This window comes from Dipodomys spectabilis, unplaced genomic scaffold, assembly GCF_019054845.1.
Source record: "Dipodomys spectabilis isolate Male_0828 unplaced genomic scaffold, ASM1905484v1 ptg000071l, whole genome shotgun sequence".
NCBI classification, from domain to species: Eukaryota; Metazoa; Chordata; class Mammalia; order Rodentia; family Heteromyidae; genus Dipodomys; species Dipodomys spectabilis.
Genome location: NW_024870748.1, coordinates 1,684,418 through 1,702,367, shown reverse-complemented (window position 1 = coordinate 1,702,367; position 17,950 = coordinate 1,684,418). Strand labels below are relative to the sequence as shown.

Genomic DNA, 17,950 nt, shown 5'->3' with positions numbered 1-17,950 from the left:
ATCAGATAGACAGTGAAAATACCAATTTTGATCATTTTGTGTAGATTACATACAGTTATGTCAGTTATGTTTCAACATCCCTATAAGGGGAGAATGATGATGAAATCTAAGAGTATATTTTCAAATAAATGAAATTTTATTACTTTGAATTACATCTGGTAACTCAAGCCAGTTGAGAAATACTCCTTAATTAAAGGGAAATACAGTTGATAAGCAGTTCATGTTTATTGAGTGCTTTTGTATGATAGTGTTTTAAGCACTCATTTTAAGTTCTCATTCCAACTAGGAGGCTGATACAATTATCATCTCTATGATAAAGATAGAGAAACGGAAGCACTGAAAGCCTGGGATTAGGTAGAGTAAGGCAGACAAAACAAACAGACATACCTGTGTGGTGGGCAGGCATTCTACATCCTTACATCTTAGTGGAAGTTGCAGAAAGTATATGCTTATTAAAGCCAGCAGCCTACTGACCAAATCTGCCTTGGTGCCTATCACCATCTCAAACTTACGTCTTTTAAAATTAAACTCATTACTTACCATCCAAAAGTAGATTCTTCCCTAAATCTGTGAATTTAGGGAATTCCTAATCCTTGATCAGAGTCTTCACCTCTGTAGGTAATCTTGCGTTTTCATTGAAAATCAGGAAGTCATCTAATATGAACTCTTCTATCTCAATGTCCCCTCTCCTTCTCAACATATTGCTATACTTTCATCCATTTATTATGTGAATTTCCATCTCAGTCACTTTTAAATCCAGTATACCATGAGTCCTATATTCTTTCTTCTTAAGGCTCAGCTCCCATATATATATATACATATATAATACATAAACATATATATATATACATATATATATAATTTCTCTATGATTCTGTGTCAGTGGGTCTCAAAGTATGGTCCCTAGAATAGCTATAAAAAAGTACCCAGAACTTAGAAATATGAATTCACAGGCCACAGGCTAAAAGAAATGAGAAACTCTGGGAGGTGGGATTCAGGTGGCCTTCCATAGTTATAATGGTAGCTAAAATGTGAAAAACTGATTTATCTTATGCACTTAAAATTATACACATGCATTTAGAATTAGTAATAAAATCCATCCTTCCACCTTTTGATCCTTCTACCCCACTAACCACGTTAAATCGCTCCTTATTACCACTGATGTTCTTGAAATTATACCTTTATTATCTCTGAAGTTCAACACTGCTTTCTCCTTATACCTCAGATCTCTAGCCTTGCCAATTTTCTGAAATTATTTATTGATCTATATGCTTAATTATCAAATTCAAAGATATTCCCTTAGACATTATAACTGCTCATGCATACTGGTAGTCTTTGGTACTATAACTCTTTTCTTTGCTCTCTGATACTAAAGACTATGGATTTTCCTACTTCTTCTCTGGATTTGCTTCATAGTTATACCCTCTCAAACAAGGTGTGTTTTGTACCCTCAGAGTCTATTCATGGTGCCAGACTTAGTGATAATCAATGGAAGTTTGTTTCATGGAAAGTTCATTGAAGATTCTGCTCTTTACTTTCTCCCCTCAGTATTATCATCTAGAGCTTCAAGTCTCATCACATTGCAGCTGACTTATGAGTCTCCAGTTCCACACTGATGACTAGATAGGAGCCAAAGACAAATTTTACTAGTTTTAGCCTTTTGCCTGGGGTTAAGCCTGGTCCTAGGGAATGAAGGCTGCTGAGGAGAATGAAATTGGCCAGGAAAGCTAGTGGTGTTTTTTGTTAGTAGAATCTGAATTAGGGTCTTACCATGCCAAGAGAATTCATAGGTAATGCTTCCTGTTTGCCTTGTCAATGTGTTTCCATCTTCTGGTCAGAGCATATACATATCCCTCTGCTATCATTTCCTATTTGAATATACTTAATTTAACTAGTTTTTGAATCTTGTAAGTCTAAAAGATAGTTTTAGGAGAAATTACCATATTTTTGTATGGAAGGAAGAAGTAATTAGGATAAAAAATCAATTTGAACTGAATTTAAGGGAATTTTCAAGTACACAGAGACTCTTTTAAAGTAGGTATAGAAAGCAGTTTGAGAATCTTGATCCACTTAAAAAGAAAAAAATGGAAAACCTCAGTAACAAACACCCACCATGTGGTAAGCATCACTAAATACTAGGAAGAGGTGGCTAGACAGACAAGCATGACTTTTTATTGTCTGGTTCCTAGGAACATTCAGCAAAAGAATAGAGTCCCAAAAGAGGTCATTTCTAGTTTATAGAGTGCTTTTAAATCACAAAGAAACAAGTAGAATCTACTCTTCTCAAGCATGTCCCTCAGCCTGGCATTTCTACCTTTTCCAAATGGCTTCTGAGGCGCTTTTTCAAAGAAGTTAAAGCATGTTTATTTTGGGATAGTGCTCTCCCAGTGGAGCATGGTATTAAATCTATGCTCACTTAAGACTCATTGATGTAGTGCTGGCTCCAAAATGAGAATTCCCCCAATACTCTAGATGCTTAATAAAGATCTATACATGGAAAACGTCGAAGGAATAGTAACAAGCAGGTACAAGAAGACTCACACAATGGAAGGGACAAGAGCTACTGATGGAGCATCAAGGACAGTCAGCTGAATAGAAGATATAGCAAGTCCTCCCATTTTTGGTATGCTGTAGAACTGGCCCATCAGTTCAGTCAGCCTTGCTCTATATCCTCACTACTCCCTCCATCTTATAAAACACAGGTGTGATGGTTTGTTATTTTAGAGCTTTGGACCTGATTGCCATAATGTATGTGGAACAGTCAACTTGATTATTAAAGAACATGGGGAGAAGCACAAAACAAAGGTCCCAAAATACCCATTTAACTCTCCTGGGACTGCCATAGCATGCAAATGAGGGAGGTCACTTTCAAGCAAATTAAAAACTTAAGGAGGCTAACACTAATGAAAAACTGAAAAAAGGCAACTCTCCAAATGGAACTCCTTTCTTGATCATTGCTCTTAATGAAAGCTGGCTGTTGCTAGGAGTGACTAAAAAGAATTATAGTTAGGTTTAAGGAGTAGGCAAAATGGACATAATAATCAAGTACCTGTTTGGTAGTGTCCTGAGCTATTCTAGTAGCTTTTGCTTGTCCTGGCAAAGCAGTAGGCTAGTCATTTTAGAAACAGGTGAATAAGTAGGTGGTATGAGAGTACTTCAGGTGGCAGACAAAAACCAGTCAATGATAAAAGCTCAGGGTAAGAGTTTGCTAATATCTGTGTGAGCTCAGTAAACACAATAAATTTGACTTTTTTTTTACATGCCAGTAGTATACCCAGAACAACTATATTATTGGAGGTGATTTAACTTGAAGGGATTTTTAATCCTTTTCATAGATATGCTGCCAAAATGAGAATTTCATAAAGCCTAAAATCATACAAATGGGGGTTATACATTTAAGAATCTGACAGGTTTTAGGCAGAGATGGCACTTTGTAATTAAAATTGTTCTTTTTTTTTTGAAATCGAAGCCCAGCAATATCTGAAAGTATTTTCAGGTAAAATTGTAACCCATATGGAGACTATGCATGAGCAGGAGCCCATCAGCCACCATTTTAAAGTTCCCGGTAAATGCAAGGGAAAAGGTAGAGAGGGAGGAAAGGAAAATGTATTGACATGTATTGCAAAGGGTATTATATGTTTTCCAAGAGAAGAGGCAGGCCTCACTTGATGCCTTCTTCCTCGATATACTGCAAAGCCTCAGCAGCCATTGGCACACATTTCCTTTGGAAATTTTAAATGTGTAGGAAAAAAGTTGGGAAGAATCAAGCTAGACAATAGACTCGAATATAATTGCTGTGTTGGCTTGATTGGCTGTACTTTATGGGTTATGTACCAGGTATGATAGTTAAAGACCTGCAGAAACGGATGAGGCCTATTTAAATATGTATAATAACAAGCAGTGTCCCAATGGGATCTTCTCATTTCTTTATTCAGAACAGATGTCTCAATCTGAATCTACTGATAGGGACTCATTGTCCTTGGGGAGTTGAGGTAAAGACAAAGGGAACATGAAGGACTATCTCTGGAGCTGGAAGAAGGTCTTGTGAGACTAAATTTAGTTGAAAACATTTCCCTATCCTTTTTGCTCAGAATGGCAGCATTCCATGCAGAATTAATGCTCTTTCCTGGGGTTCATATACATCGTTTGAAGGAGAGGGGAACTTTTTTATCAAAACAACAGACTTTTTCTGCCAAAACTCAGTGTAATCACCTGAGGAAGAGAAAAGAATATATGGCATCTGTTATCAGACCCTTGCTTGTCTTTTTTTTTTTTTTTTGCTGGAAGGACAGATTGACTTTCTGCCTTTCTTAATGGAAAATAAATCTATCTTAGGATAGTGACAACCCAAGAGATAATTTCTTTTAGGCAGAGAAATGTCAGTGCAAGTACTATGGATAGAATTGCCCTTTGTCCTGGAATTTTGAAGGAATCTCAGCAATATGACCTGGAATCAAGCATACCCCAACACCATCTCCATCCCCCAAGCTATCTGCTGCCTTCTTAGAGGAACCAATCTGGATAACAACTTGTGTGGTCTTTCTCTCTTCTTTGGGGTGGGAGTCTGGTTGTGGGGCCTGAACTCTGGGCCTGGGCGCTCTACCACTGAGCCAACTTCCCAGCCCTGTGTGGTCTTTCTCAAAACAACCCATCGCCTTTTTACTCTCAGTTGTATGACCTAAGAACATTAAGAATATGGCAGGTATTTATTGAGAGGCCATCTTCTTTTTAATTTAGGCTTCAATATCATTAAAGAACTTTTCTAACTCCTTTTCTCTCAATTTTTATCTCCTCTCCAAAGGCAGAAAACTATCACTGTTTATGCTTTTATATATTTCAAGGGAAAATTGGAAATGTATACTACATAATCCTGAAGATAAAAGGGAAGTGGAATGAGTATCTTGGACAGAAAAGCTTATAGTCCAACTTGATTGTAAGCCCCCTGAAGCCAGGCAAGGATACCATATGTGACTGATAGAACATCAAGCTTCCCATGAGCTGAGAGTCTTAGTGAATTGAATCAGTATGACCATTAGAAGTAGCACTAGACTAGAGTCATGAAACCTGAGTTGCCAAGCTATATGACTCTGTGACCTTGTCAAAATTCTCTTCTCCTTTTTGTCATGTCTGTCTTATATTGGGATTTAGTTTTCTGATTTACCTAATGAGTATTTCTGGTGGACAGACTCAACTGGTTCTCATAGTTTTCTGTAGCATGAATTAAAATTTAGGCTGAAGGACATTTAAGAGCCAAAGTGCTTTTTAAATGCCCTCTTAAAACAACTCCTAGGGATAGTAGGGGGAAAACAAAGGAGGGGGTACAATGCTCGATAGGAAATATACTCATAATTGTAACCCCTCTGTACAGTATCTTTACAATAAAAAAAATTAAAAAACTCTCCTATTTAGGGGACATAAAAACATGTGGTTTGTAAGCTATTGGAGCTAGGACAATTACTCTATGGCAAAATCAAAGCTGCTGAAAGCAGGTAGACTAAAGTTCATAATGTTCTGCATAGCTTACATAATGGGGCACATTGTGTCCTACTGACGTTTTGTCTCAAAAATAGCCTTCTTAGAGATACAACATCAACTTTGATTTGAATTTCTTTAGAGGAAAAAAAACATTTAGGAATTGTCTGAAAAAAAAGTTGATTGGCTTTTTTATTCTTTAACAAATTTAATTCATTTGCCTTTTTGAGACTGTAAGGTAGATACTGAACTCTTTTGCAAAGCTATCTTCATCTCTGCCTTTCTTTATTTTTTCCCCTGATTTATTTTACATATTAAAAGCATAAGAGAAAATACCCTAAAGATAAATCAGTGTCTATCTGTGTAGTTTTTATATTCTCCATTTTTTTGCTTATTAAGTACTCTGGGAAATAATTAGGAGTTTTCTGTCCTTCTCCTTAAGCAACTTGCAAACCAAAAGAGATCAGGACTACCAAATATGCAAGCCTGTGTTTTCATCTTTCTTCATTTCTATCATTGATAGAAAAGTTGAAAACTTCCCTATGCCAAAAGATTAAAACTTGTACATGAAGATGAAGATACATTTAGCTTATGAGATCATCCCCATAACAGAGTTTCTGTTTGAAGCATATGGATGTCTAGTTTTTGTAGCCACAGGTTGTAAAGTAGAAATTGCTTTCCTGTCAGTTCTTGCCAGTAATATTGTGTTATAAGCCCAGAACGCATCAAGAGAATGTTCTAACTCAGGAGAGGAAAGAGGACATTTCTTTAAGATCTTTTGCTGGCTATTACTTTTATCTTTAGTAGAAATAACAGGAGGTAAACGATAGAAATTTTTCTTCTCAAAATTTATCTTTGTGAAAATGTAGAGATTGGTTCTGAATTACTAAATAAATAAAGGGCTCTGTCGTCCTCAAGCTTTCCTTACTAACAAGTACACGAACTAGAAAGAGAAAGAGGTGTGTGAAGATTAAATGAATGCAGTACTGAGGATATGTCAGAGGAGAAATAAAACCTAGTAAGAAAGCTATTTGTCATCTGAATAATGTCAGAAAATCTGCTTTATCTTAAACCACTGTGTCTCATATTTTGGTCAGTGCTAATACTAATCTATTTATAGAGTATGACGAGTTTCTTTTGAGACACTACAGAGCTCTGATCATTCAGTTTTGATGGACTTGTAGAACTTATGGAATAACATATCAGGCACTGTGGGCCAGTTGAAATTAAACCCCTAAATTTCTTGAAATGTTGTTATTGCCAAACAATTTTCTCTCCAGAATCAGTAGGGTATGCAGTGCCTTTTAAATGAATTCCAACTATCTTTCACAATAGGATGGGCCTGAAAAGTCCTATGATGGTTGGGTGGTAGAGTGTAATGATTTGAAACACATGGACATCGTAGTCAAGGATCTGGATTCAAAACATTGTGTCACAACTAAAATGTTTGTAATCCTTTCCTATGCTGAAATTGCAATTCAAAAGTTGATGGTATTGTGTCTGTAGGAGGTGGTTAAGTCATGGTACATAGCTTTCATGAATGAGTCGTACCTTTATAAAAAAAGACCTGAGGGACCTCTCACCCCTTCTACTGTGTGAACACTCAGCAAGAAGCTGCCATCTATGAGCCAGAGTAGATCATTACCAGACAATGAAATATTCCTTGTTCTTGAATATCACAGCCTCTACAAACATGAGGCTATTTTACTGCATTATAGAAGATAACATAGTCAGTATGGGCTGTTTGGACTTTGACACATGACTTGAGTTGAGTCTTACTGTTCTCATGAGGTTGCCTCAAAGATATGTTGTGAGGACTAAAGTATAATGTTATAAATAGTTTAATGCAGTATCTAGTAACCAGGAAGGTAGATGATAATCCTAATAAGAACATGGTAGGCAATAATAATAAGAATATTACATGGTATTTTTCCAACATGAACTTAGTTTAGTTGAGAATCTTCTAGTCAGTATAATGTGCCAGAGGTTAATTCATTAAAGCAAAAAGTGACTGTTTGCTATATATCATGTAATGTCCTAAGTACAGGGAAGAGTTAAAAGTAAGATAAGAAGCTGGGCCCAGGTGGCTCACACCTGTAATCCTAACTACTCAGGAGGCTAAGATATGAGGATCACAGTTCAAAGGCAGCCTGGGCAGGAAAGTCCGTGAGACTCTTATCTCCAATTAACCACCAGAAAAACGGAAGTGGCACTGTGGCTCAAGTGGCAGAGTGCTTGCCTTGAGCTGAAGAGCTGAGGGACAGTGCCCAGGTCCAGAGTTCAAGCCCCACGACTGACAAAAAAAAAGTGAGACAAGAAAACTTGGAGCCCGAGTGTTGGGGAGACAAAGGGCGTGAAAGAGGAGACTTTATCACCATCTTGTAAAGGAAGAAGTCTGAGCTCTGGGTCAAGATGTTTCAGAGTTTCTCCATGTCTTTAGAAATCATGTCATATGCTTTGCCCCTTGTTCAACCCTTTCTGTAATTAGAAAATCTCTTTCTCACTGTTGAGTTCACTTTAACCTCATGTGCAACTCAGCCCTGCCCCAGTTCCCAGGGCCAACCTTGACCTAAGACAGGAGATAATTGGCTCCGGTCCCACAGATGGAGGCTAAGTTTCAAGTTGCCATGCTGCTTGTTTGGCTAGAGGACAGTGTCCCAGTTTTGATACCTGGGGCCCAACCTCATTTTAAGCCTTAGTTCCCTTTTTGTGCCCTTATTTTTAGAAATGAGCTTCTGCCTTTGTGCTTGTTTCCAAAGGCCTGTTCCAAAAAACTTGTTTAGTGGCCCCAGCGCTCTGTAATGATTAGAGATTTGCACCATTTTCTTTCTGATTCCCTTCTGAAGCAATAGAGTCATTTTCTTGATGCCAAGTCCAATATATAGCCTGGACATTATCTCTTGACCAGTTAGGACTTCTCAGCGTATTGTACTTTCCACCTCCCTGATTTCTATATCTTACCTTTTGTCTAAAAGAGATTTATTGTTGCAAGAAATCTTTATGTGTTAGAAGTAAGCCTCTGATACCATGAGCAGACTTGGATGAGCTCTCTAGTGATTGGTTCATCTTGTGGTCAGTTCTTAACATCCAGTTCTGCTTGTCTTGGTATGCCTCCTTAGGTTAGCTAAAATATGTCATTTCTGATCACAGACCCAAACCACTTAATACCAAGTAAATGCAAATCTCTGAAGATAACACCATGCCTCTCCTAAAACCCTCATTATTGGTATACTTTTGTAATTGGCCTATGACCAAACTCTGGATCTTCCATCACTTCCTTTTAGTATTCATTGAGCTCCTACTATGTTCCAGACTCTGGGATAGTGAATTGAGTCAGATATGTATTTTGTTCTCAAGGAGTTCATAGTGTACTAGGGCAGGTGAATTTGTAAATATGTCATTACAATATAGTTTCAGAAGTGCTATATCAATGCAAAAAGTTTGATAAAGAAGTCAAGGGAAGAGGTACAAACTCAAACTGCAGGTGGGAAATAAGATTGGGGAAGGCTTTCTGAAAGAGGTATCTTTTGGCTTCTGGAAAATGAGTACATGGCAGTAGATGGTTGAAGAGAGGGGAAAGTACTTCTAGGCATGCTTTAACTGAGAGCTTAGTACCTTCAGGGAACAACACATACTTTTTCTATAGTTGGAGTTTTGGGTGTGAAGGGGAAAGTATACAAGATAAAACTAGAGAAGTAGGCAGCTGCTAAAATATGAAGTGCCTTATTTGCTATGCTAAAGAATTTGAGTTTTATCCTGGTTTTGAATGTGGGAAATTGCAGTAATGTGGAGATTTGATTTGCCAGGATAAAAATAGAGACAGAGAAAACCAGTCCAATGACTGCTACATGGTAAAAATCCTTCCTCAGCACAGTGATGATGATGGTGATGAAGGGTGTGTCTGGATTTGAGAGAATTAGGGTTCACAGGACATGTAAGATGGAAGCAATGAGATGAGATGGAGGAGTTGCTGAAGCAACTATGTGTGTGTATGATTTTGCTGCCAAAGATACAAAACATATAAAGAGTAGATTTTTAGTAGAGGGAAGAATGTGCTTAATGTTGCTGAGTGAAGTCTTCCAATTCTACTTTCCTTTTAGTAAAATATTCCTGTTATTCAAAGGATGCTTTTTGATAATCTACCCATTCAAGACTTCAACTGTAGAACACATTATAATTTGATGAATCTTATACTTGGAAATTAAATCTCCAATCTTAATTTTGTAATTGGAAAGCATGGAGTGAATCACAAATAGAATCAAACATACTTACCCCATAGACAAGTTCCCCAACCATGCCATTCCATATTTTAGTCTCTGGATCTCTTGCACCATATTTTCCATCACCAACAATGGACAATTTGTATTTGATCCTTACATGTTTGGCTATTTCATAGGCTAAATCTACACAATAGCCTTCATAGCGTTCATTTCCTTCCAGTTGCTCATGATTCTTCTTATACATTACATATGGTGATTCCTTGGGGACAAGAGAGAAGATCAAAAGATTATTCCTATACACTTTTCTAAAAGATGGTAAATGTCATAATATTTCCTCCTTTGTGGTTATTGAGCCTTGGTGTATGAAAAGGATCTTTAATTTTTTTTTAACAGTATAAGCAGAAGAGCTTCAATTAACTGTATATTGGCCCACATATCTCTTGGAGTCCTTAACTAATGTTTTAATGAAGAAACAGTTATATTCCTTTCCAGAGTTTGAAAGAAGTAGTAGTCTTTAATTTAGTTAAATTTGGTAGTGGTGTCTACCTTAGTTATAAAAAGGTGAATTGACTTTGGTTTCTCATTTACCAGGCAGTAACTACAACAATTCATTTTTCTAGATATATGACCTCATGTAGTACCTAGGACAAGGTGAAGATGTAATCTATCTATTTATCTATCTATCCATCCACCCATCTATGTAATTTTCTTGATATCTATCTATCTATCTATCTATCTATCTATCTATCTATCTATCTATCTATCTATCTATCTATCTATCTATCTATCTATCTATCTATGTATCTATCTACATATAGTATTTATTTAAATTAAAGGTTAACTTCAACCAAGTTTCTTTTCAGAGGTTTATATCTGTGCTATACTTACTTCTACCTTAGGTTTGTACTTCTTTCAATGAAAGCAAACCAGCTTTCAGAATACCATTGTAAACCTAAGAGAATATTCTCTCATATTTTAATAATGCTTTGATTTTGTAGAAAAACTTTATGGAGAAAGCCTTGAAATATTATGACACAGGTAGGAGATTATTATTATAATCTCCCAATAAATTTTAACAGCAACAAGCTGAGGCTTAGAGAAGTTGTGACTTGTACAGTTATACAAAGAAGTGGTAGATATATTACAACCTAATCTATTCTCTCCTCCACAGAACACTGCCTCTTTCCATGATGAAAAAATTAGATTTCAAGTGCAGATGAAACTTGAGACCTACAGAGGTGGGGAGGAAGTAAAATGGAGAATGATGTCTGAACTGTTTCAAATTCGAGTTTTCCCCCTTGTTTATTTAAAAATGATATTTTTCTCATCATCATGGTAAAATATTTTGATAGGCTTCTAAACTGCCCTGTTAGAAGTACTCACTGCTTGAACTTATTTCCTATTGGCTGAATAATGCATTTCAGAAGACTGAAGTCTTACTGTTCAGAAAGCCCATTTCTTCTCTACTACACTTACCAGAATGGTAGTCACTACAATGGTCCGGTTCTCTGCGGATGCACTGTCATTGCTGATTTGCTGATCTGAGAAAGGCACAAACCTTTCATACTCATTCCAGTAACCAGCCTAGAAAGAACAGATATTTAACCTGGATGTCTACTTTTCACTGAAGAAATGCTGCATGAAATTTGAGTGTTATTGTGCAATGAATGTTTTTTCTGTAGTGTGAATCTTCCAGGGATTGATGCCCTGTTTCCTTCTGTCTTGCCACTTCTACCAGGAAACCATCATCAGGCCATACATGCCATGTGTGTGCACGCATGTGCGAGTGCACGCACACACACACACACACACACACAGACACAGATAAACAGATGCTTTTTTAAAAAAATCATTTACTCAGGAAAGTTCCCATACTCACCTCACCCTTTACTGATACTTTGTAAAGTAACCTAGCCCAGCTTTCTTTGACCTTTAAACTTTTATTGCAGAAAAATATTTTGAACTGTAGTAGGGTTGGAAGGTAGGAGTAGGGGGCTAGTGGGTATCCTGTACAAAAGACACAACATATTTTATGTGCTGGGGTTTTCTTACATGGCTACTAAATTTTCACTTCATGCTTAACAACTATTAGGTAGACAGAACTAAATTGGTCATATAAATTTCAGTATAAATAGTACTTTTGGTGATGGGTTGGCAAAATGGGAGGATATCTATTATTCATTAATCTTTTCACAAGATCATATGTAGTTTGGAAACTTGTTTACATAGATAACATACCATATCATTTGTAATTCTTTCCTTTGTTATAGGAAACTCTTAATAGCGACTTGTTTTTGTACTGGTCCTGGGGCTTGAACTCAAGGCCTGGGAACTATCCCCGAGCATTTGTGCTCATTTTGGCACACTATCACAGTGCTACTTCCAGTTTTCTGGTGGTTAATTGGAGATAAGAATCTCCAATTTCTTTCCTGCCTATGCTGGTTTTGAACCACAATCCTCAGATCTCAGCCTCCTGAGCCACCTGCACCAGGCTAGGCTTTTTTTCTTTAATAGCTAATTGATGATAACCATTCTTATGAACTTTCCTGCCCAGGCTGGCATCTAACCAAGATTCTCACATCTTAGCCTCCTGAATAATTAGGATTATAAGCATGAGCTACTGGTACCCAACTGTAACTAGTTTTATAGGACCAGCTTCAGAAGAAAATCTTCCTTTAAAAATGTATAGATGATGCTGTACATCACTTTTATAATAACAAAGTAAATAAAAAATTAAAAAAATGTGTAGATGGATAATTTTGATTACAAATCCAAATATCTCATTTATGCTTCTTGTCTGACGAGAAGGAAAAATGGTAAGCAGAGTTTAGTTTGTGTTGTTTCCTAACACTCAATTTCTTGTATGTTGGTGTTGTCACTTTTGCAGAGAATTTGTTTGGATATTTGTTTTGGTCACTTACTTTTCGAGATCCAGAGACTTTCATTTCATATACATCAATGGTGTAATTTGTCCTACGTCCATAAGTGTCAAACTGGATGTTTCCAGTCATTCCTTGTACTTGCACCTAGTATAAAGGAAAATAAAATGCAAAACTTTTATAATACCACTACAATACTGTCTTCTAGAACTCTGGAATGGGATCTAATGACACATAATGAAATATTAGAGATTTTTCTTTTTCTTTTCTAAATAGTTTGGGCTGGTCTGGAACATTCAGCACTCTTGCATCCATCCTCAAAGTGCCCAAAGTGCTGAGATTACAGGCATTCGCCACTATGTCAGAGGAAATCTAATAAGAATTTTAATTTCAGGACATTGAGGTCTATACAGCACATCAAATCTTTACAGAGAAATGTACTCATTACCTTACTTATATAACTGCAATCCCTCTGTATATCACCTTTACAATAAAATAATATAAAATTTAAAAAATTTGCATTTTAATAGTTTTTTATTGTGAAAATACGGTACAGAGGGGTTACAATTACATGAGCAAGCTAATGAATACATTTCTTATCAAGCATTGTTGCCTCCTCCTTTGTTTTTCCCTTACCATCCCTGTCTTCCCATCTCCACAGCTACACTCCTCCCCCCCTCGACAAAGTTGTAAAATTTGGTTTTTGACATAACATCTTGTACATCTCATTGTTGCAATGGGTCCACCTGTATCCCTATTTAAACCATTTGTTTTTTCCCTTCCCCTCCCCAAATTATACCAACATCAAATGCAGTGAAAACAGGGGTTATACCGTGAGGGAGGGACATACAAAGCAACAAAGATATCACCTTATAAATATGTTAGAAACAATAGCAAGAAAGAAAAATCACTTGAGTCCTTATCTTGAAAATCCCAATTTTTTATTATATATATATATATATATATATATATATATATATATATATATATATATTTTTTTTTTTTTTTTGTCCAGTCGTGGGACCTGAACTCTGGGCCTCAGTGCTGTCCCTCAGCTCTTCAGCTCAAGGCTACCACTCTACCACTTGAATCACAGCTCCACTTCCGGCTTTTTTCTTTTTGCTTATGGGGTGCTGAGGAATCGTACCCAGGGCCTCATGCATGCAAGGCAAGCGCTCTACCACTGAGCCACCTTCCCAGCCCCCCAATTTTTTTATCTGCAGTATTTTCTTCATACACTTTTTAGTGATCACACTTTGGGTATGAGAAGCATTTACTTAGATGATGCAGTAAGAGCTTTACCACTACTTTAGAAAGATGTAAAGCTTCTGGATACATATCTCATCTTACCACTTACTAAGTAGATGACTTTGGATACATTCCCTAATATATTTTTTTTCCTCAGTGAGTGGGAAATCTACCTATCTCTCAAAGTTGGTGGAAGATTGAGTTACATGAATGTAATATTTTGAAAATATCTGGCATGTAGTAAACATTGTAATACATGCTAGATGTATTATTAGTAATCAAAATGAATTGTTACTTGGAAAAGTTACACAACTACTACCTTATTACAATGATAAGAATGACTGTTACCTCTTATTTAGCCTGTTTTCATGTGCAGACAGGTAGCAGAGAGCTAATCCCTGGAGGAATGGTTGAAAGATTGATGACATTTTTAACTGTAAAGCATCAGCAATATAGAGCACTAGGCAAGAAAGACAGAACTCCTACTGGGGATGCCAAATGCAGATTTCATGTAGGCCACTGAGTCTGGGCCTATCTCTGCTGAGAGGAGGGTTTTTGCCTGTTTTATAGTTCATGGACATTGGATGAACAGCCCTCCGTAGATGGAAGTCATTATTGTTAACGTCTTACTAATTTTGTGTGTAAGGTCAAAGAATTTGCTTCAAACTCAAAGAATCTGTCTTGCTATCTCAGGATAAAATGATGGACTATATTTTATCTCACTTAGAGAAAATGACAAGCAGTCAAATAAGTCAGAAGTAGTAATGGGCTTGTGCTGAAGAAGGAAAAAATGATGCCAAATATTAGGAAACATTTTTTTTAATCAGTCGTTGGGCTTGAACTCTGGGCCTGAGTGCTGTCCCTCAGCTCTTCAGCTCAAGACTAGCGTTCTACCACTTGAGCTACAGCACCACTTCCGGTTTTCTGGTGGTTTGTTGGAGATTAGAATTTCACAGACTTTCCTGCCCGGGCTGGCTTTGAACCTCAATCCTCAGATCTCAGCCTCCCAAGTAGCTAGGATTACAGGCGTGAGCTACTGGCACATGGCTAGGAAACAGTTTTTTTTTTTTTTTTAAAGGGAAGGAGGCTTGCTCACTACTGGTAGGACACTGTGAAATTCCCATTGAAAAAGTACACTACCGTAACTGGAAAAAAGATGATGGTTTATCTGAACCAAGAAACCAAAGCATTATTGCCAGCCTGAGCTTGCAAAAATTGTGAAACAGTACTTCTTAGTTAAAAAAAACTATCTTTGACAAGACAGTAATTACCTAATGCAGTTAGATAGAGATAGATATATCCATTTTGAGCATTGAATTCCAGAAGAATTAGGCAGGGCAGAGACAATAGAATAAGAACTTATTAAGGAAATCTTTCATTATTGAAAACACAAAGGGCTTCAATTCTCATTGAGATTCATATGTTTTCTGAGACAGGAGGAGTGGAAATATGGTGGAGGAAGTGAATATGTTCAAAGTGCAATGTGTGAATGTATGTAAATATCACAATAAACCCCTTCATGCCATAAATGTATGCTAATTCAAAACTAAAATAAAAAGAATCATATATTTCTGAAGACCCAATTTATCTAAATAGTGTTTGTGAACCAGACAGTTAAGATATGTCCATGATATGCCAGACCCTATGATTCCAACATTTGGTGAGCAGGAGTAGAATTTGACTATGAGTCAAAGAGAAGTCTATTTTTTAAGGCTATAGTGTGGTATTGAACATCAGTGACAGTTTCCCACATTCCATCTGGGAGCCCTTCTTTAATTCATAGGCCTTTGTAAGACTTTACCATAACATTTTAATCATCTATGGGTTTCCAACTCCCCTACTAGATTTAGAGCATCTTACGACGAGAGACATTCTGTTTCTATGTTCTTAACAACTGATCCAGTGGCTAGGATAGACCAGGTGCTCATATATCTATACCCAACAAGTCTTGATATCTTAGAGTCTGTGGCAGACAACTCAGTAAACCATGCTAAAGCTGATCTTTATACCACTTGCAGATTGTGAGGAGGAATAATTATCTAACTTGAAAGTGGCTTTAAGATATTTTAAAGCACTTATTTACGTATTAGCAATTTAAATGTGAGCTTCTCTGATTTCATACTTGTATACAAATATGGAGCCTGATATATACTTTGCAGGGGCTCCAGAAATATTAGCTGAATGAATGATGTGGTTAAATATTCATTAACGGACTCAGGAGTCTTGATCAGGAAATGTTTTGTTTGCCAGTGTTTTTTTCAAAGAAAAGAATTATCTATTGAGAAACAACTGCGTGCTAGTCATAATGAGGGATATGTTTACATCATGCAATTTCATCTTTAACTCATGTGAAAAACGATTTCTTCTAATGTAGTAAAACATTTAGTATTTCAGATAAGCCTCCTTGTGAATACTGCATTTTTACGGAGGCACTGTCTACTTTTAGAAAAGGCTAATACATTCCAGAATCTCTGGAGTAATAGAAAGAGGTTAGCCTGTAGAAAGAGGTCAAGGATCCTCTTGCTGAGTGTTTGATCATCAAGACATAGTAAGCAAGGTTTCTTTCCTGGCTTATAGCTTGAGCTTTATCAGTGAGTTAGACATACTGAAACTTTTCTATGTAATAGTATGATTGACCTCATTTACATTTTTAAAATATAATTTTATTGTTATTATTAAAGTCTTGTACAGAGGGGTTTCCACTTCCTAAGTCAGATAATGAGTACCTTTCTCTTTTTGGACAATGTCACCCCTTCCTTTGCTTTTTCCTAGTTTCCCCCTCTCAGTCCTACCCCTCAAGCTGATCTATTTTTGTAGCCAAATTAATTTCTGATTCTTCTTTCTAGTGGCTAACTTTCTATTTTAGATGATAGTTGTTTGTGTCATGAATGGGCAGTCAATTGGAGATGTTGGCTTTTGCCCCTAGAGGTTTTGTTAATGAAACTTCCTTTTGATTCACTCAGAAAGAGTTTTATATTTCACTCATCATTATGTTTTACCTGACAATACAAATCTTGTAACTTCTATGATGGTTGAATTTAATTAACTGCTCTTCAAAATCCTGCAATGCTACCTCCATGAAACTACACTTAGGGCATTTGCTAGGGAACTTACAATGACTTAAAAATCTGCATGATGGGAGAATGAGTCAGATCTGTTTCTTGGAGAGAGACACAGAGGCTACTAACCCCTTTTGAGAATGCTTTCAACTTGGCAAATTCAAGGTAGCAGTAAGAGAGCCAACTCTACAAAAGTATGTATGTTATGAGGCTGTTACAAATTCTTTATTGCTGAGTTATTCATAACATTATATTATTATTGCCTATCTCTTTGTTCATTTGGATGTCCTAAATATCAGGATAATTAAGTAGCAGTAAGATATTCTTATACTTTTGAAGGCTTGTTTTGAATGTATACAGTCATTTGTGAAAGGCATAGAGGCAAGATTCAGAGACTGCTCTTGTTTGACTCTCTGAAATGGGTGGGTTATGCTGCCCCTACTGTAAATAATGAAATCTGTTCAAAGGACACTTTGGAAGCCTTGAATTACCTCCCATGCAAGAAATACTAAAAAGACTCAAAGAGGGTCTTACCATTTTCAGAGCTCTCTCAATATCAATTCCTTGACTCCAGGGTACAGCAGGGTTTGCTAAGCAGTCTCCAGCACTACCTCTCCGGGACACATCTACTCGCTGCCTCCTCAGGTAGCGGAAGGCTTCTGCTATGACCAGTATTGCATCATGCGTCAATGCAGATGTATACTAAAATGGATACATGGCAAACAAGATATTATGACAAATGACATACTTACAACTTGCTTTAGTTCCTCAAAATTTTCATCCATTTCTTATTTTTTCTCAAACGAAGATGTCATCCTAATTATTTAAGTCAGGAGATCTCTCTGGGTGAACCTGACTTTGATTCATTCTAGAAGGATGCCTCTTACCTGATGTTGCATGTGTTCAGATTATTAAGATCAAATGAAAGGGAATCTGTCTCTTGCTCTCAATACTGTTTCATATTGAGTGAGTGACTATTAAGAGGCTGGGTCTTTTGTAGGGAAAGAAATATGTGGGATGTTGAAGGATGACATGTATAGATTGGAGAGGAAACAGCATATCCTAAAGCAAT

At 36.8% G+C, this 17,950-nt stretch overlaps 1 protein-coding gene across 1 annotated transcript in view; it reads right to left on the bottom strand.

The window, feature by feature from the left end:
• Nucleotides 1-17,950, bottom strand: part of Gria3 (glutamate ionotropic receptor AMPA type subunit 3) — a 261,812-nt gene that overhangs the window by 73,526 nt on the left and 170,336 nt on the right. The window contains exons 6-9 of the mRNA XM_042682411.1: nt 17,413-17,580; nt 12,614-12,718; nt 11,169-11,276; nt 9,745-9,951 (exon numbers count right to left, since the gene is read on the bottom strand). Of these exons, the coding sequence (XP_042538345.1) occupies nt 9,745-9,951; nt 11,169-11,276; nt 12,614-12,718; nt 17,413-17,580 (588 nt within the window). The remainder of the gene's footprint in view (nt 1-9,744; nt 9,952-11,168; nt 11,277-12,613; nt 12,719-17,412; nt 17,581-17,950) is intronic.